General features: G+C 34.7%; 3 protein-coding genes across 3 annotated transcripts; all 3 read right to left on the bottom strand.

Annotated features, from left to right (window-relative positions):
- Positions 1–6,198: 6,198 nt before the first annotated feature.
- LOC143623647 (putative WRKY transcription factor 53) lies at positions 6,199–7,516 on the bottom strand. The gene is made up of 3 exons (XM_077094501.1): positions 7,228–7,516; positions 6,991–7,119; positions 6,199–6,916 (listed from the first exon to the last, which is right to left on the bottom strand). The coding sequence occupies exons 1-3, from the start codon at positions 7,494–7,496 to the stop codon at positions 6,400–6,402; spliced, it is 915 nt and encodes a 304-aa protein (XP_076950616.1). The 5' UTR covers positions 7,497–7,516; the 3' UTR covers positions 6,199–6,399.
- A 5,468-nt stretch (positions 7,517–12,984) lies between these two features.
- Positions 12,985–14,114, bottom strand: LOC143623646 (putative WRKY transcription factor 53). Its single transcript, XM_077094500.1, has 3 exons — positions 13,826–14,114; positions 13,589–13,717; positions 12,985–13,514 (listed from the first exon to the last, which is right to left on the bottom strand). Exons 1-3 carry the CDS (start codon positions 14,092–14,094, stop codon positions 13,004–13,006), a joined length of 909 nt encoding a protein of 302 aa, XP_076950615.1. The 5' UTR covers positions 14,095–14,114; the 3' UTR covers positions 12,985–13,003.
- A 5,462-nt stretch (positions 14,115–19,576) lies between these two features.
- Positions 19,577–20,717, bottom strand: LOC143623645 (putative WRKY transcription factor 53). Its single transcript, XM_077094499.1, has 3 exons — positions 20,429–20,717; positions 20,186–20,314; positions 19,577–20,111 (listed from the first exon to the last, which is right to left on the bottom strand). Exons 1-3 carry the CDS (start codon positions 20,695–20,697, stop codon positions 19,601–19,603), a joined length of 909 nt encoding a protein of 302 aa, XP_076950614.1. The 5' UTR covers positions 20,698–20,717; the 3' UTR covers positions 19,577–19,600.
- Between the last annotated feature and the right edge of the window lie 272 nt (positions 20,718–20,989).

Raw genomic sequence — 20,989 nt, 5'->3', positions numbered from 1 at the left:
TGCTCAAAACACATGTGACACTATTAAGTGACAATAATATCATTAATTAATTTAAACGTCAACTACACAAGTTTGTAACAAGAAATACAAGGAAATTATAAGAACAATTAAACAACTTGTCCATTAAGTTCTAGTGTCTTCTCCAAGTCTCATCCTCTAATGATTGTACATGCAGCATATGTATAAAATAAAGGTCAACTAAACAAATAGTTGGTGAGTTCATACAAGTTTTGATATATATAATATAAAAACCATACAATTCCATGAGACATGTGTAATAATAGTGCAAGTAAGGTCCTTTCCAGTTGTTAACAGCCAACGTGCTTGGATAATCGAGCAAGTAAGGTCCTTTCCATTTGGTAACAACAAACGTACTCGGAACGGGGGTCTATTTTCTACTCATAACAAAATGGTCCTGGGTGCAAACGTGGGGTATATGATCATACTTATTGAGGAAACCAAATGCAAGTAAATTTTGAGAAAGTAATCAAGTAAACACACAAGTCCATAATATGAATTGTAGTTTTGTAAATGAATAAGTAAACAATTGATTTGATAGGATATATATGTAACCCCGAAAATATTTAAAAGTGTAAAAATGGGGTGTGAGAAACTCACCTCGAAAATGAGAAATGATAGTTTGAACGAGTCGAACAAACGAGACAGAGAATCATGGTGGATTATTCTAAACAAGTAAATAAGTATGCTAGATTTTAACAACGAGTCTAAACGGAAAGGAAACTTCGACAAATTAGGACTTAGAGATTTTTGATTAAAAATGAGTTTAGCTAAAATGAATTCAAGTTTATGTAAATCATTTGATATTTATTAGTTGAATAATGATTTGTAAATGTATAATTATAACTTATTAGTATAAACTTAAATAATAAGATTAAAAATAATTTATCATATTTTGTTTTTTTAGTAACATAATAAATAAATTTACTAATTAATTAATTTAAAGGTTTTTACATTAAATATTTAAAAGAAATTATATATATTACTTTATGTTGAAAACAAATAAACAATAATTAATTTACTCAATTAATTGATTAGATATATTAAGTATATTAGTTCTAATATAAGAAAATATTTTAATAAAACAATTTTTATAAATCATCTTATTTAAAAGAAAGATTATAAATTTATAATGATCAAGAAATCATAATATTTAGCAAAATATATTGCTTGTTCTTGCAAAATAACTAGGTTTGATCTAATATTTCAAAAATCAAAGTGTTTATCTTTGATATAAACGATCATAATGATTCTTAAAACCAAAATATAATATTTTTATGATAAAATATCATGGTCGTGAAGAACAAATTATGAAAATTCAACATAAAATCAAAACAAAAACGATAAAATGAATTAAATCATAAAACCTACTTGTTAGTGCTTTTAATCTTAAGAAAATAGTGTGTTGAGATGTGAAAAAGATGGAGGTTTAGGCCTTCTCTTATAGTAAATTTTTAGAGTGGTTATGTTTTATAGAATTTAAGAAATTAAATCATGTTTAATATAATAAAAACACAAATTAAAAATAGTTTAATGGGGTTCTCAAAAGTGTAACTCTTTTAATCAATTTATTAAATTAAAACATTCGCTAATTTTTATTAGTTAAATAACAAATGAAACGACGACGACGACGACAACAACAACAACAGTTCAAGAATAATTCAGGTAAATTGCATGGGATATGTACATGAATATATGATCTTCATTATGAATGTTTAACATGAGCATGAATACTACAAGGGTGATGAAAAATATAATTTCATCGAAATGATCACATGATTGAAAGGTGAATTACGAATAAGTTCAAAATTGACGAATGTCATATAAATACATGAAACGAAACTTGAGATTAATTAATAACTTTATAAAAACTATATATATATATATATATATATATATATATATATATATATATATAAACACAAAACCAAAAATTTAAAACGGGTCAGGTTTTCGAGTTTGAAAATTAACGAATGTTACAACAAAGGTTATTTTTACTAAAATATTTGTCACACCCGACCCAGGGGGGCTAGTCGTGACCGATTGGTATCAACCATGAGCAGCGGAAAATAAATAAACTTAAAGGAAATTCATAACAAGTTAAGAGTTTGAAAATTCAAAGGTACAACCAAAGCAAGCGGGTCAACCATGACCCTTAAATTGTCTTAGGTGCATAGCACCATTATTTAGTCTAGGATGTCATCTAACGATTACATTTTTATTTATCAAGTAGTCTTCCATGACTTCATTACTTTATATTTGAGAACCATGGCTTCTACGGTTCACTAAGGCGACTAGGGCATAACCTGATTCCTTTCCCCAATGGCTAAGTTACCTGAAAAGTACATACTGAATTCTAATCGAATTCAAATCCAGCCTCAAAACTTCAAAATTCGAATAATTTGATTCGTTGAACACCCCTACGAGACAGAAAACATAGATACGTTCAGTTTCATACAAAAACCCTACACATAAAGTGGTCATAAATGGTTTAGTCTTGCCTCTGCATCATGAACAACTCGATTATGTATTGAATCGATGAAATCAAGGAAATATTAACGATTGGGGAGCTCCAAGATGATGTAAAATCGCGTCCTAGGCCTTCGATAGTCCGTGGAATGGAAGATAGGTTGAATGACGACTGAAAATTGAATTATAACAATTAGATTTATCTTCCCGTCATTTAACACATTCGCGTGGCGCGAAGCTTAGAGCTCATGTCCTTCACGTAACGCGAAGGACAAAAGAGTTGATTTTTAAGTTGTTTCTCCCTCACGTAGCACGAGGGAGTGTAATCCCACACATGGCGTAGCGCGACGGGACTCCTTGACAAGGAATTTTGTCCATTTGATTTGTTTAGGTCTTGAAACGTGTGCTGAGCACTTCCACTCATTCTGAAATTTCAATGCAAGCTCGTATCTAGCCTCTATAAGCATCATTAACATTCAACAACCTGAAATGAAAATGCACGCTTGAAGTACCATAGTTCACGCTAAAAACTCAATAAACTGAGTGTTTAATACGTTAAAATACAGGAAATATACCCAACCATCAATACGTTATGTACATAAGTCAAAGCATTGTTCAAACATACTTTGATATGATAGGTCTCAGAGATATCCCTTACAGGATAGGTATCATAACATACCGAGATAGACCCAAAGGGACGTTATTTTTGTTCCATAAGTTTGACCATAAATGGGTCCTTACGCATGTAACAAACTATATTGCTCTCCTTCAGAGGGAAATAGAATAATTGAGATTAGTTCCTTGTGTTTCATTAAGTGGAAGTCTAATGTGGGTTCAAGTCTATATTCATTCAGATATTAGTCAAATTGCAACACATTAGATATGTCTAGGTTAATGTGGTGCATCCAAAAGAGTATTAAAATATCTTTAAAAAAACGAGAGACTATAATTTATAAATCAACAAGTTAGAAATCAAACTGGTTAATTACTCTATACTTTGGTATATTCAAAGATAACATAATGTAATTTTTGGGATATATTGTTACGGTAGCAAATAATCTAACGCATGGAAGAGTCATAATGAGATAATATGTTGATTAATCACAAGGCAATTGTCAATAAATGTTGTTGAAAATTTATCAGTACGTTGACTCGCAAGTTTATTAACTCCATATGAATTATATATTGAAGACTTATTGTGATAAAGTCAGCTACCATGTTATCTCAAACAGTAACAGTTTGAGATGTGCTGCATTAAAATTTGATACGAAATTAATTCTTCCTTTACGAACGAATTGAGGAAACTAAATTTTCGAATAGAATAGATTCATGGTATGCGTAAGACTAAAAGTGCATCACCCATAAGTATGATGAAAACACTTATAATAATGGTGAGTTTATTGGTCACCGTGTACAGCATATCATACTATGAATGATTAATTTTTAATTTGTTCTCGCCAGTTTTAATTTTGTATGTCTCAAATTATGTATTCCATGCATAATGACATACATACAAATTACTATACAAAACAAACATTCTGAAGGGCTTACTTGAAATTTTGATAATAACTACTTAGGTTTTAAATAAGGACTATAGTGTGATTAATGAGGGGCTTAAGTTGATGTTCAATTCAATAACTGTACTTATTTGCTCAACTTTGAGTTCAAAGCTAGAATGAGTGTTAACTCCTCATCACGCTTATCTAATGTTCATAATAAATGATTACTCGGCCAAGTTAGATAATGTAAGATGATATACGACTATTTATACATCCCGAATCCCTTGTAAAGTTTTGTTTATTTAATGTTTCGAGTTCGGTTTGGTTCATTTTTCATTTATCTTTTATTAATTTAAGTTCTTGAGTCAAGTTTTATATATTTATCGTGTTTTAACTCTTTTGGTGTCTTGCATGTTAAACTTAATTCTTTCTATCTTTTCATGTGAAGTTTAAGTTCGTTTTGCTCGTTAATGATTACATGATTACTTCACTAATGTTTTATATATGGTGGCTTGGAGAAGCAAGGGAAGCAAGTTCTAGAAGATTCTCAACGTTACTTGGAGTTCAAGAAAAGATTAATCAGGATTTAACAAAGATATAACAAGAAATAACAAGCAAATTCGTTGGAGCCCTCATATACCACGCCGCGCCGCGCGAAGGCATGCTTAAGGGGGGCGTGCGGCGCCTAGGCCTCCTGGTCAGCCCATCTTCGCAATTCCAAGCCCGTTTCTCGTTATATAAACATATGGTTGCAAACCTAGCCGAATTCATTCACTTGGGCAGCCGATTTTAAGAGGAAAACTAAGGGTTTGAAGGTATTTTAAAGCTAGGAACCAAGGAGGATCGAGAGTTCTTTCATACGGGTGTCCAAGGATCAATTGCAAAGGGTTTTATCGCTCTAACTTTCGTTCCTTGTTCATTAGTTGTCATGTCTTTCCTCTTTGTTTTTAAGAGTTGTTTAGGATTGTTTTTAATAATGATTCTAGGCTAGACTTCATGTCTACCTAGGTTTGATGAATATGTTTGATGCTTGATTCTTGCTTTGGACTAATGTTTTGATTATGGTTTCGTTTTACTAATAGTAAAAGACTTGGTTTTGCTTTCATGATGCATATGAATATTTGTTATCTTGATTGATTATTTAACTATTGCTTCACATGGATCTTGTTTTCTATAGATTGTGTTCTTTAGATATTAGGGTTCATGTTTAATCTTTACTTGGTGTTTTGATTATTATGGTTGAATAGGCCTATTAGATCATAGAAACTTGTTAATTGTTGATTAGGATTTTAAATGTTTTGCTAAATTCCAATAGCTGTAAGGTGAGGAGTTGTTCATGTGTCTTGGTCAATTGCATGCTAGGATAGATAGTGACAGTATTCTTGCTTATTGTGTTGATCCATGTTCATGATGTCATGTTTAATTTATCAAGTTATATAGGGTTTAGCGTTTCGTGAGATTGCTTGCTTTAGATACTATTAGTTAACCCTAATTGATGACTTTGCGGAAATCAATATAACTGATTGCTTAATAATCTAATAATTATTTTTGGGATGTCGTTTGATTCGGTCAAGGGTCCTTTAGGGTTTGTTAGATGAACACGTTTAGAAATCAGTTTCCATAATCATGGTATTTGTCCATTGCTTGATGATTGTTGATACATGGGATTCTTACCTAGGTAGATTCCTTCTCTTATTGGTTTCGATCTTGTGTTTGATTGCTCGTTTCTCGTTTGCTTGCTTAATTATTTTCTTAGTTTAATATTAGTTTAAAAACCCCCTTAAAACATTAATAATAAATAGTCGAGTCTAATTAGTTAATTTACGTAATTTATAGAGTCCTGTGGGTTCGATATTCCGGACTTACTTAGCTTTAGTACAATTGACCGGTTCACTTGCCGGTGTTTTGTTTAGTTGAGTCTTAGGTCTAGTTTTTATTACTTGTTTAATTTAGTTAATATTTAATTGACTGTTTTGAGCACATCATAAGAATAAATATAATAATATGTATTTATTCATATATGGCCATTATAATTATTTATACAATAATTGATCAAAATATAGACATTTATATATTAGTTTGGTAATTGTTGATGGGTCATATTACTTGGTTTCCCGTTTGGTGTATATAAGGAAGAGATTAAAATTAACATCATAACTTAATCACACAAACTAAAAAAATTTGTGTGCCTCGCTCTCTCCATAAATTGGCTTTATCATAAACCCTAATCTCAATCATCAACTATACATCCCAAATGGGAACTCGACCTAGCTGATGTCAATCATGACGTCTACATATTTTCCTGCTGCAGTAACTGCTCTCGCTGTTATAACAGGTGCTTATATAATAATAAGTTTATAATATTATACATGTTTTTCGATAATCATCATGCGGAACTAATCAACATAACCTCTTAAAAGTGATTATTAAAATCAAAACTTGTGTCTACATCTGTTGGATCAGCCAGGATATCCAATGACTGTGAATTTCCCCACTCTGTGAAAATATTTGATTCAGATGTAACCGGGGAGAAAAACGGTGGTGAAAAAATTGGTAATAATTCATCATCGTAAAAATTTGGAAAATTCTCCATAACTCCAGATGATGCTGAAGGGAAGGAAAATGAAGTGTTTTTGTCATCGCCCAAATCCAAGGTGTTCACACTTAGGTTAGCTCTAAGATTTGAGAGTGTCTCAGCCGGACTTGGCTGTGATAGTTGGTGGTAGGTTGGCGTTATTTCATGTTTTTCAGTTGAAGGTAGTGACGGTGGTGGTGGTGGTGGTGTTAGTGAAGCCGATTGGGCACCATAGCTGCAGGTGTGCTTCCCTTTGTACTTGATGTCAAATACTTTGGGGTCTCCATCTCTTCTCTGCACTTGTTTTGTTGCTAAACATTTCTGTACGTCACGGTATGAGCATCTATAATAGCTTCTGCAAGACATAATAAAAATAAACGTTAAAGAATGTTTTGTTGTCAAACATCAAGTAGCATAATAAGACTTTACCTAGGAAATGTAGCACCCTGGATGTCTTTCTGCCCATACTTCCTCCAACTAAAGCCGTCATTAATATCACCATCTATGCCATTGTCACTGCGTGTTATAACTTGATCTTCCCATGTTGTAGACACCTTTCTGTTCACATGCAAAAAAATAATAATAATAATTAATACTTAGAACTTGTACATTCACATAAATTTAATGAGGAACATAAAATAGTCAAATACAATAACATGAAAATACCTTTTTAGGGAAAAGGGTTGGTTAAACATGAATTCTTCACTTCCTGGGCTCCCAAAAGATATCGATGATTCGGGCAGACTCGGTAGCTGCCCTGAAGAGTAGCCTGATTGGAGAGCGAAAAGAGCATTATCGTATGAAGATAAGATCTTTTGTATTAAGGTGTTTGCTTCAGGTGAATGCAGATGAACCCTTAGCTGTTGAGCCATTTGCAGCCCTTGAGTTAGCTCATGAATGACAGCCTTCTCATCATATACACAAGCACTATCCATGCTAATTGTCTTGGTACAGTTCTAGATTGAAGCAGGATGGTTCAAGTGCAATGAAAGGAAGAAGAGAGAGCATGAAGCTGCTATGTATATATAGGAATTAGGAGGTTTGAATTGTTTGAATGTTTGGTATTTAGTCAAAAAGTTTACGAAAGAAACCGAGTGGGTATTATTTAGTATGGACCACCCTTTGGCCCAATTCCACGTCAACTTATTTTATTCATAGAATTTCTAACACGTGGGTACTATTCACAAGAAATGAAAAAGAAAAGTACTAACTGAAATGTTTGGTAGGACACCGGAATACCGGATCGATATGTATTGGTTGGAATGGTCATACCAGATTATAAAAACGGATACATCATAATTAGTTTAACAATTTTAAAAATATAGAAAACTAGTATATATTTTACTAGTATATATTTTACTACTTAGGAATTAGAAAATAACATAAATAATAAACTAAAATAACTAATGCATAAACGTGGGAATGATCAGCAGAACATGGGGAGAACATGGATATGATATTTGGGTGGATCATGGGGGATCCGTATCAGCAGGTTGGTAAAATACGGACGATTATAAACCCAAACGATGTCGGTCTCGGATGCTGAGACGGTAAGTGACACAAATTCAGTCGGTTTCGATTAAGTGCGCTATGATACCGGAACTAAAACCAAAAATAAAACAAAAGCATATAAAATTTGAGGTGGATCAACTGATTGGTGCCATTCGCTAACCCTCGGGCATTAAGAAGATCCGAGCATTATCGATCCCGGAAGTTGAGGTGGTGAATCTACGCAAGTTTGGCTGATTTTTGTTTCATTGGTTACGGTACCAAAACGAAAACCAAAATTGGCATTCTTTAGGTTTTTGTTACGTTTGTTAAAGTAGCAGAATTTATGGGTGTTCACGGTCCGGTTTTGATGGCTTTTACATAGACAACCCGTCAGTATTGGTTTTTGGTTATCAAAAACCGAAACCGAACCATTGAGATTCAAAACCGAACCAAAGCGTTACTAACAGTTTAGTTCCCGTTTGATTTCACGGTTTTTCTAATCTCTGTTCTCTAATTTGATTGTAATTAAAGGGTTGATTTGTTCTCTCAAAACGAAAAGTAGTTTTATCAAAAAAGACATCATCTGATTTGGACATGTTCTTTCAAAACATGAAAAGCATTATAAATTATAACTAATTATGCTAAAAAAAGGCATTTGTTGTATCAAAAGAATTCAAACAAGAACTTCGAATGACTCATGATCTCACAATATTTACTCATCGGCTTAAATGAGTATCCTTCTTAGCACTTCAATTAAACCCATTTGAATTTACTTAACCAAATATGATTAGCCTAGTTCACATTATTTATCTAAAACGAAGTGTATAACAAAAATATGTATAAGTAGTGATTTATCCGCGCGTTGCACGGTAAAATCGGTCGGTAAAACTCAGGTATCGTAACGGCGAGTCAATGCGAATTTAATCAATATTAGCTAAGTTCATTACGATATAGGAACTAAAACAAATTGAAAACAAAAAATAAATATAAAAATTGAGGTAGCCAATGGGGTGGTGTCGGTTGGTTCCGGATGACAACAACGAGTCAACGCGAATCTAGTCGGTAATTTCATTATGGTATCGGAAATAAAACAAAATGAAACAAAAAATAAATAATAAATAAAAATAGAGGTGAGCCACTGGGGTGACGCCAGTCAGGGCCGGATTCTGAGGCGGTGACTCAACGACACTCGTATAACATATGATAATACATATTTAAAACAATGTTTATTCGGTCGGTAAACCCGGCCGTTGGTAAAACTCGATTGTTGCAGCGGCGAGTCGAATCATATTCGGGAGTTGTGGTGGGGAGTTGGTAAACTGAGACGCTGGTAAAAATCCGAGTTTCTCGGCGGTGGGTCAACACAAATTTTGTCGATTTCGTTTACATTTGTTATGGCAACGGAACTAAAATAAAGTTCGGTAAAACACGGGCGTGGGTAAAACCCTAGTGTTTTCGGTACTGGACGTTATGCGGTGTGTCGGTAAAACCCGAGAATTGTCAGGCCTTGACATTGTGGCGGTGAGACGACACAAATTCAGTAAAACAAAGAAAAAATTACAAATTTGGTCCTTTTGAATTAGCAAAATTATAGAATGGGTCCTTTCTGAAAATAGTTTCACTCTTTATCCTTTATATGCATTTTCGTCTCGCAGTTAGTCCTTTACACTAACGGTCATCCACCTTCTCCGTTAAATCTGGCACATGAGGACCTTTTGGTCATTTTCACATGTTTACTATTAAAAACAAATACTATTATTAATATGCAGTCATCAAAGTTCCTCCTTTTTCCCAAACCCTAGCAGCCACCAAACTCCAACCCCTAGACTCTTTTTCATCTCCCAACCCTAACCATGTGTTTCCTTTTGGTTTGAAACACTAATTACTGAAGAAATACAAGATTACAAGGCTCACGGTCTCTAGTAGCACCATGTGTTCCGGCCAAACACCACCCGTCAACACCACAACTACCTACATTTCTCCGGCAGCCATCCCCGTTTCATGTCGTATTTCTCTGGTAAATCGACCACCTGAAACCATCCAAATCGATCTACACTCTCAGTCTCAAAAAAAAAATTGGTTTGATTTTGATTAGATTTAGCTTCGCTTTGGTTTGATTCATCAGAGGCGGAGAAGGTGGGTTGGGTTCTCGAAAGTAAATCTGGTTGTGGTGGTGGTCGCGGATCTGAGCGGTGGCGGTGGTATGGTGAATAGTTACCAAAGTGTGTGCTTTGGTGGTGGTGGTGATTGTCGGTGTCGGAAACAGGAGAAGATCGATAGAGAAGGTGGGGTAGATCTTGAATGAGGTTTTGGGATGATTGACGGTGGCGACAAGGGATCAGTGACGGCGCGTGGGATGTGGTGGGTTTGGCTGGTGGTGGAGGTGAATATGAATGAGGGTGGATAGAAGGATGAAGATGAATGAGATTTTGTTTTAAGTTAAGAATAATAATACAAATATATTACATTATTAAATTCATTTTTAATAATAAACATGTGAGAACGACCAAAAGGCCCTCATGTGCATGGCACATGAGGAGATTTAACGGAGAAGGTGGATGGCCGTTAGTGTAAAGGACTAAATGCGTGACGAAAATGCATATAAATGATAAAGAGTTAAACTATTTTTCATAAAGGACCCATTCCATAATTTTGCTAATTTAAAAGGACAAAATTTGTAATTTTTATTAAAACAAAAAACAAAAACGTTCGTTACGAGTCTAGAAAAAAAAAACAAAAAGAAAATTAGGTTGGTTAAAATCAAACGTTTTAGGAGTTAGATTTATGATAAACTTGTTATATAAATAGTTTAAATTTATGTTAATCAAAACATGTTTTTAAACAGGTCTGTTGTACCAATAATGATACAAATGGAAAAAAATAAAAAAAAAAATATTTTTGCTGCCTCTTGCAAAGAATCGAACCCGGGCAAATCATAATAACACCATCTTTACGGTCTAGAACTAACTTAATTGATTTAGTTGCACAAGTGTTAAATATATATGAAATCATGGAACCTATATCAGTTTTGTGACGCCAACTTTCTCACTGGCTTATATAATATAGATAGATAATATACTTTACGGTCAGGTCTGGTTTGTACGGCAGGATTACGATATAAACCGCAAACCAAATCGTTAGCTACGGTTTGAAACTTTTGAAACTGACCAACCGAAAGTTAACGAAAAAAACCAACCGTGAAACCAGACCAGTGACATGTTTGGACGGTTTCACGGTTTCAAATTGAACCGTGAACACCCCTACCAGAATTAAAACAAAATGTAGTGAGTCTATGCGAATTTGGTCGTTTCCGTCACTTTCGTTATGATACCGGAACCAAAACAAAAAATAAATTGACATCTAATCTATTTTCATTACGGTACCGGAAGTAAAAAAGAAAAAAAAAGCAAAATGTTGTGAAACCCCAACGGTGAAACCCGAGTGTTGGTAAAACCTGAGCATTACAATGGTGAATCGACACGAATTCGGGCATTATCGGTTACGGTCGTTACGGTATAGAAACCGTTGGAAAAACTTGAGCGTTAAACCCTGAAAAATAAATTCGTCAAATTAACATATAAAAAGATTAACATATAAAAAATTAAATATTCAACGTTTCTTTGATCGGTAAACCAGGGTGGTGGTAAAACCCAAGCGTTGTGAATCTCGGGCTTTGAAGTGGTAACTAGACACGAGTTTGGTCAGTTTCGGTTACTTTCGTTACAGTACCGCAGGTAATTGTTGATTAATCTTTACTTGGTGTTTTGATTATTATGGTTGAATAGGCCTATTAGATCATAGAAACTTGTTAATTGTTGATTAGGATTTTAAATGTTTTGCTAAATTCCAATAGCTGTAAGGTGAGGAGTTGTTCATGTGTCTTGGTCAATTGCATGCTAGGATAGATAGTGACAGTATTCTTGCTTATTGTGTTGATCCATGTTCATGATGTCATGTTTAATTTATCAAGTAATCTAGGGTTTAGCGTTTCGTGAGATTGCTTGCTTTAGATACTATTAGTTAACCCTAATTGATGACTTTGCGGAAATCAATATAACTGATTGCTTAATAATCTAATAATTATTTTTGGGATGTCGTTTGATTCGGTCAAGGGTCCTTTAGGGTTTGTTAGATGAACACGTTTAGAAATCAGTTTCCATAATCATGGTATTTGTCCATTGCTTGATGATTGTTGATACATGGGATTCTTACCTAGGTAGATTCCTTCTCTTATTGGTTTCGATCTTGTGTTTGATTGCTCGTTTCTCGTTTGCTTGCTTAATTATTTTCTTAGTTTAATATTAGTTTAAAAACCCCCTTAAAACATTAATAATAAATAGTCGAGTCTAATTAGTTAATTTACGTAATTTATAGAGTCCTGTGGGTTCGATATTCCGGACTTACTTAGCTTTAGTACAATTGACCGGTTCACTTGCCGGTGTTTTGTTTAGTTGAGTCTTAGGTCTAGTTTTTATTACTTGTTTAATTTAGTTAATATTTAATTGACTGTTTTGAGCACATCATAAGAATAAATATAATAATATGTATTTATTTATATATGGCCATTATAATTATTTATACAATAATTGATCAAAATATAGACATTTATATATTAGTTTGGTAATTGTTGATGGGTCATATTACTCGGTTTCCCGTTTGGTGTATATAAGGAAGAGATTAAAATTAACATCATAACTTAATCACACAAACTAAAAAAATTTGTGTGCCTCGCTCTCTCCATAAATTGGCTTTATCATAAACCCAAATCTCAATCATCAACTATACATCCCAAATGGGAACTCGACCTAGCTGATGTCAATCATGACGTCTACATATTTTCCTGCTGCAGTAACTGCTCTCGCTGTTATAACAGGTGCTTATATAATAATAAGTTTATAATAGTATACATGTTTTTCGATAATCATCATGCGGAACTAATCAACATAACCTCTTAAAAGTGATTATTAAAATCAAAACTTGTGTCTACATCTGTTGGATCAGCCAGGATATCCAATGACTGTGAATTTCCCCACTCTGTGAAAATATTTGATTCAGATGTAACCGGGGAGAAAAACGGTGGTGAAAAAATTGGTAATAATTCATCATCGTAAAAATTTGGAAAATTCTCCATAACTCCAGATGATGCTGAAGGGAAGGAAAATGAAGTGTTTTTGTCATCGCCCAAATCCAAGGTGTTCACACTTAGGTTAGCTCTAAGATTTGAGAGTGTCTCAGCCGGACTTGGCTGTGATAGTTGGTGGTAGGTTGGCGTTATTTCATGTTTTTCAGTTGAAGGTAGTGACGGTGGTGGTGGTGTTAGTGAAGCCGATTGGGCACCATAGCTGCAGGTGTGCTTCCCTTTGTACTTGATGTCAAATACTTTGGGGTCTCCATCTCTTCTCTGCACTTGTTTTGTTGCTAAACATTTCTGTACGTCAAGGTATGAGCATCTATAATAGCTTCTGCAAGACATAATAAAAATAAACGTTAAAGAATGTTTTGTTGTCAAACATCAAGTAGCATAATAAGACTTTACCTAGGAAATGTAGCACCCTGGATGTCTTTCTGCCCATACTTCCTCCAACTAAAGCCGTCATTAATATCACCATCTAAGCCATTGTCACTGCGTGTTATAACTTGATCTTCCCATGTTGTAGACACCTTTCTGTTCACATGCAAAAAAATAATAATAATAATTAATACTTAGAACTTGTACATTCACATAAATTTAATGAGGAACATAAAATAGTCAAATACAATAACATGAAAATACCTTTTTAGGGAAAAGGGTTGGTTAAACATGAATTCTTCACTTCCTGGGCTCCCAAAAGATATCGATGATTCGGGCAGACTCGGTAGCTGCCCTGAAGAGTAGCCTGATTGGAGAGCGAAAAGAGCATTATCGTATGAAGATAAGATCTTTTGTATTAAGGTGTTTGCTTCAGGTGAATGCAGATGAACCCTTAGCTGTTGAGCCATTTGCAGCCCTTGAGTTAGCTCATGAATGACAGCCTTCTCATCATATACACAAGCACTATCCATGCTAATTGTCTTGGTACAGTTCTAGATTGAAGCAGGATGGTTCAAGTGCAATGAAAGGAAGAAGAGAGAGCATGAAGCTGCTATGTATATATAGGAATTAGGAGGTTTGAATTGTTTGAATGTTTGGTATTTAGTCAAAAAGTTTACGAAAGAAACCGAGTGGGTATTATTTAGTATGGACCACCCTTTGGCCCAATTCCACGTCAACTTATTTTATTCATAGAATTTCTAACACGTGGGTACTATTCACAAGAAATGAAAAAGAAAAGTACTAACTGAAATGTTTGGTAGGACACCGGAATACCGGATCGATATGTATTGGTTGGAATGGTCATACCAGATTATAAAAACGGATACATCATAATTAGTTTAACAATTTTAAAAATATAGAAAACTAGTATATATTTTACTAGTATATATTTTACTACTTAGGAATTAGAAAATAACATAAATAATAAACTAAAATAACTGATGCATAAACGTGGGAATGATCAGCAGAACATGGGGAGAACATGGATATGATATTTGGGTGGATCATGGGGGATCCGTATCAGCAGGTTGGTAAAATACGGACGATTATAAACCCAAACGATGTCGGTCTCGGATGCTGAGACGGTAAGTGACACAAATTCAGTCGGTTTCGATTAAGTGCGCTATGATACCGGAACTAAAACCAAAAATAAAACAAAAGCATATAAAATTTGAGGTGGATCAACTGATTGGTGCCATTCGCTAACCCTCGGGCATTAAGAAGATCCGAGCATTATCGATCCCGGAAATTGAGGTGGTGAATCTACGCAAGTTTGGCTGATTTTTGTTTCATTGGTTACGGTACCAAAACGAAAACCAAAATTGGCATTCTTTAGGTTTTTGTTACGTTTGTTAAAGTAGCAGAATTTAGGGGTGTTCACGGTCCGGTTTTGATGGCTTTTACATAGACAACCCGTCAGTATTGGTTTTTGGTTATCAAAAACCGAAACCGAACCATTGAGATTCAAAACCGAACCAAAGCGTTACTAACAGTTTAGTTCCCGTTTGATTTCACGGTTTTTCTAATCTCTGTTCTCTAATTTGATTGTAATTAAAGGGTTGATTTGTTCTCTCAAAACGAAAAGTAGTTTTATCAAAAAAGACATCATCTGATTTGGACATGTTCTTTCAAAACATGAAAAGCATTATAAATTATAACTAATTATGCTAAAAAAAGGCATTTGTTGTATCAAAAGAATTCAAACAAGAACTTCGAATGACTCATGATCTCACAATATTTACTCATCGGCTTAAATGAGTATCCTTCTTAGCACTTCAATTAAACCCATTTGAATTTACTTAACCAAATATGATTAGCCTAGTTCACATTATTTATCTAAAACGAAGTGTATAACAAAAATATGTATAAGTAGTGATTTATCCGCGCGTTGCACGGTAAAATCGGTCGGTAAAACTCAGGTATCGTAACGGCGAGTCAATGCGAATTTAATCAATATTAGCTAAGTTCATTACGATATAGGAACTAAAACAAATTGAAAACAAAAAATAAATATAAAAATTGAGGTAGCCAATGGGGTGGTGTCGGTTGGTTCCGGATGACAACAACGAGTCAACGCGAATCTAGTCGGTAATTTCATTATGGTATCGGAAATAAAACAAAATGAAACAAAAAATAAATAATAAATAAAAATAGAGGTGAGCCACTGGGGTGACGCCAGTCAGGGCCGGATTCTGAGGCGGTGACTCAACGACACTCGTATAACATATGATAATACATATTTAAAACAATGTTTATTCGGTCGGTAAACCCGGCCGTTGGTAAAACTCGATTGTTGCAGCGGCGAGTCGAATCATATTCGGGAGTTGTGGTGGGGAGTTGGTAAACTGAGACGCTGGTAAAAATCCGAGTTTCTCGGCGGTGGGTCAACACAAATTTTGTCGATTTCGTTTACATTTGTTATGGCAACGGAACTAAAATAAAGTTCGGTAAAACACGGGCGTGGGTAAAACCCAAGTGTTTTCGGTACTGGACGTTATGCGGTGTGTCGGTAAAACCCGAGAATTGTCAGGCCTTGACATTGTGGCGGTGAGACGACACAAATTCAGTAAAACAAAGAAAAAATTACAAATTTGGTCCTTTTGAATTAGCAAAATTATAGAATGGGTCCTTTCTGAAAATAGTTTCACTCTTTATCCTTTATATGCATTTTCGTCACGCAGTTAGTCCTTTACATTAACGGTCATCCACCTTCTCCGTTAAATCTGGCACATGAGGACCTTTAGGTCATTTTCACATGTTTACTATTAAAAACAAATACTATTATTAATATGCAGTCATCAAAGTTCCTCCTTTTTCCCAAACCCTAGCAGCCACCAAACTCCAACCCCTAGACTCTTTTTCATCTCCCAACCCTAACCATGTGTTTCCTTTTGGTTTGAAACACTAATTACTGAAGAAATACAAGATTACAAGGCTCACGGTCTCTAGTAGCACCATGTGTTCCGGCCAAACACCACCCGTCAACACCACAACTACCTACATTTCTCCGGCAGCCATCCCCGTTTCATGTCGTATTTCTCTGGTAAATCGACCACCTGAAACCATCCAAATCGATCTACACTCTCAGTCTCAAAAAAAAAATTGGTTTGATTTTGATTAGATTTAGCTTCGCTTTGGTTTGATTCATCAGAGGCGGAGAAGGTGGGTTGGGTTCTCGAAAATAAATCTGGTTGTGGTGGTGGTCGTGGATCTGAGCGGTGGCGGTGGTATGGTGAATAGTTACCAAAGTGTGTGCTTTGGTGGTGGTGGTGATTGTCGGTGTCGGAAACAGGAGAAGATCGATAGAGAAGGTGGGGTAGATCTTGAATGAGGTTTTGGGATGATTGACGGTGGCGACAAGGGATCAGTGACGGCGCGTGGGATGTGGTGGGTTTGGCTGGTGGTGGAGGTGAATATGAATGAGGGTGGATAGAAGGATGAAGATGAATGAGATTTTGTTTTAAGTTAAGAATAATAATACAAATATATTACATTATTAAATTCATTTTTAATAATAAACATGTGAGAACGACCAAAAGGCCCTCATGTGCATGGCACATGAGGAGATTTAACGGAGAAGGTGGATGGCCGTTAGTGTAAAGGACTAAATGCGTGACGAAAATGCATATAAATGATAAAGAGTTAAACTATTTTTCAGAAAGGACCCATTCCATAATTTTGCTAATTTAAAAGGACAAAATTTGTAATTTTTTTTTAAACAAAAAACAAAAACGTTCGTTACGAGTCTAGAAAAAAAAACAAAAAGAAAATTAGGTTGGTTAAAATCAAACGTTTTAGGAGTTAGATTTATGATAAACTTGTTATATAAATAGTTTAAATTTATGTTAATCAAAACATGTTTTTAAACAGGTCTGTTGTACCAATAATGATACAAATGGAAAAAAATAAAAAAAAAAATATTTTTGCTGCCTCTTGCAAAGAATCGAACCCGGGCAAATCATAATAACACCATCTTTACGGTCTAGAACTAACTTAATTGATTTAGTTGCACAAGTGTTAAATATATATGAAATCATGGAACCTGTATCAGTTTTGTGACGCCAACTTTCTCACTGGCTTATATAATATAGATAGATAATATACTTTACGGTCAGGTCTGGTTTGTACGGCAGGATTACGATATAAACCGCAAACCAAATCGTTAGCTACGGTTTGAAACTTTTGAAACTGACCAACCGAAAGTTAACGAAAAAAACCAACCGTGAAACCAGACCAGTGACATGTTTGGACGGTTTCACGGTTTCAAATTGAACCGTGAACACCCCTACCAGAATTAAAACAAAATGTAGTGAGTCTATGCGAATTTGGTCGTTTCCGTCACTTTCGTTATGATACCGGAACCAAAACAAAAAATAAATTGACATCTAATCTATTTTCATTACGGTACCGGAAGTAAAAAAGAAAAAAAAAGCAAAATGTTGTGAAACCCCAACGGTGAAACCCGAGTGTTGGTAAAACCTGAGCATTACAATGGTGAATCGACACGAATTCGGGCATTATCGATTACGCTCGTTACGGTATAGAAACCGTTGGAAAAACTTGAGCGTTAAACCCTGAAAAATAAATTCGTCAAATTAACATATAAAAAGATTAACATATAAAAAATTAAATATTCAACGTTTCTTTGATCGGTAAACCAGGGTGGTGGTAAAACCCAAGCGTTGTGAATCTCGGGCTTTGAAGTGGTAACTAGACACGAGTTTGGTCAGTTTCGGTTACTTTCGTTACAGTACCGCAGGTAATTGTTGATTAATCTTTACTTGGTGTTTTGATTATTATGGTTGAATAGGCCTATTAGATCATAGAAACTTGTTAATTGTTGATTAGGATTTTAAATGTTTTGCTAAATTCCAATAACTGTAAGGTGAGGAGTTGTTCATGTGTCTTGGTCAATTGCATGCTAGGATAGATAGTGACAGTATTCTTGCTTATTGTGTTGATCCATGTTCATGATGTCATGTTTAATTTATCAAGTTATCTAGCGTTTAGCGTTTCGTGAGATTGCTTGCTTTAGATACTATTAGTTAACCCTAATTGATGACTTTGCGGAAATCAATATAACTGATTGCTTAATAATCTAATAATTATTTTTAGGATGTCGTTTGATTCGGTCAAGGGTCCTTTAGGGTTTGTTAGATGAACACGTTTAGAAATCAGTTTCCATAATCATGGTATTTGTCCATTGCTTGATGATTGTTGATACATGGGATTCTTACCTAGGTAGATTCCTTCTCTTATTGGTTTCGATCTTGTGTTTGATTGCTCGTTTCTCGTTTGCTTGCTTAATTATTTTCTTAGTTTAATATTAGTTTAAAAACCCCCTTAAAACATTAATAATAAATAGTCGAGTCTAATTAGTTAATTTACGTAATTTATAGAGTCCTGTGGGTTCGATATTCCGGACTTACTTAGCTTTAGTACAATTGACCGGTTCTCTTGCCGGTGTTTTGTTTAGTTGAGTCTTAGGTCTAGTTTTTATTACTTGTTTAATTTAGTTAATATTTAATTGACTGTTTTGAGCACATCATAAGAATAAATATAATAATATGTATTTATTCATATATGGCCATTATAATTATTTATACAATAATTGATCAAAATATAGACATTTATATATTAGTTTGGTAATTGTTGATGGGTCATGTTACTCGGTTTCCCGTTTGGTGTATATAAGGAAGAGATTAAAATTAACATCATAACTTAATCACACAAACTAAAAAAATTTGTGTGCCTCGCTCTCTCCATAAATTGGCTTTATCATAAACCCTAATCTCAATCATCAACTATACATCCCAAATGGGAACTCGACCTAGCTGATGTCAATCATGACGTCTACATATTTTCCTGCTGCAGTAACTGGTCTCGCTGTTATAACAGGTGCTTATATAATAATAAGTTTATAATATTATACATGTTTTTCGATAATCATCATGCGGAACTAATCAACATAACCTCTTAAAAGTGATTATTAAAATCAAAACTTGTGTCTACATCTGTTGGATCAGCCAGGATATCCAATGACTGTGAATTTCCCCACTCTGTGAAAATATTTGATTCAGATGTAACCGGGGAGAAAAACGGTGGTGAAAAAATTGGTAATAATTCATCATCGTAAAAATTTGGAAAATTCTCCATAACTCCAGATGATGCTGAAGGGAAGGAAAATGAAGTGTTTTTGTCATCGCCCAAATCCAAGGTGTTCACACTTAGGTTAGCTCTAAGATTTGAGAGTGTCTCAGCCGGACTTGGCTGTGATAGTTGGTGGTAGGTTGGCGTTATTTCATGTTTTTCAGTTGAAGGTAGTGACGGTGGTGGTGGTGTTAGTGAAGCCGATTGGGCACCATAGCTGCAGGTGTGCTTCCCTTTGTACTTGATGTCAAATACTTTGGGGTCTCCATCTCTTCTCTGCACTTGTTTTGTTGCTAAACATTTCTGTACGTCACGGTATGAGCATCTATAATAGCTTCTGCAAGACATAATAAAAATAAACGTTAAAGAATGTTTTGTTGTCAAACATCAAGTAGCATAATAAGACTTTACCTAGGAAATGTAGCACCCTGGATGTCTTTCTGCCCATACTTCCTCCAACTAAAGCCGTCATTAATATCACCATCTAAGCCATTGTCACTGCGTGTTATAACTTGATCTTCCCATGTTGTAGACACCTTTCTGTTCACATGCAAAAAAATAATAATAATAATAATAATTAATACTCAGAACTTGTACATTCACATAAATTTAATGAGGAACATAAAATAGTCAAATACAATAACATGAAAATACCTTTTTAGGGAAAAGGGTTGGTTAAACATGAATTCTTCACTTCCTGGGCTCCCAAAAGATATCGATGATTCGGGCAGACTCGGTAGCTGCCCTGAAGAGTAGCCTGATTGGAGAGCGAAAAGAGCATTATCGTATGAAGATAAGATCTTTTGTATTAAGGTGTTTGCTTCAGGTGAATGCAGATGAACCCTTAGCTGTTGAGCCATTTGCAGCCCTTGAGTTAGCTCATGAATGACAGCCTTCTCATCATATACACAAGCACTATCCATGCTAATTGTCTTGGTACAGTTCTAGATTGAAGCAGGATGGTTCAAGTGCAATGAAAGGAAGAAGAGAGAGCATGAAGCTGCTATGTATATATAGGAATTAGGAGGTTTGAATTGTTTGAATGTTTGGTATTTAGTCAAAAAGTTAACGAAAGAAACCGAGTGGGTATTATTTAGTATGGACCACCCTTTGGCCCAATTCCACGTCAACTTATTTTATTCATAGAATTTCTAACACGTGGGTACTATTCACAAGAAATGAAAAAGAAAAGTACTAACTGAAATGTTTGGTAGG

The sequence above is a fragment of the Bidens hawaiensis genome, unplaced genomic scaffold (genome assembly GCF_021521415.1).
Source record: "Bidens hawaiensis isolate Kalapana, Puna unplaced genomic scaffold, B.hawaiensis_p1.1 tig00003510_1, whole genome shotgun sequence".
NCBI classification, from domain to species: Eukaryota; Viridiplantae; Streptophyta; class Magnoliopsida; order Asterales; family Asteraceae; genus Bidens; species Bidens hawaiensis.
This window is presented reverse-complemented; position numbering and strand designations above follow the sequence as displayed.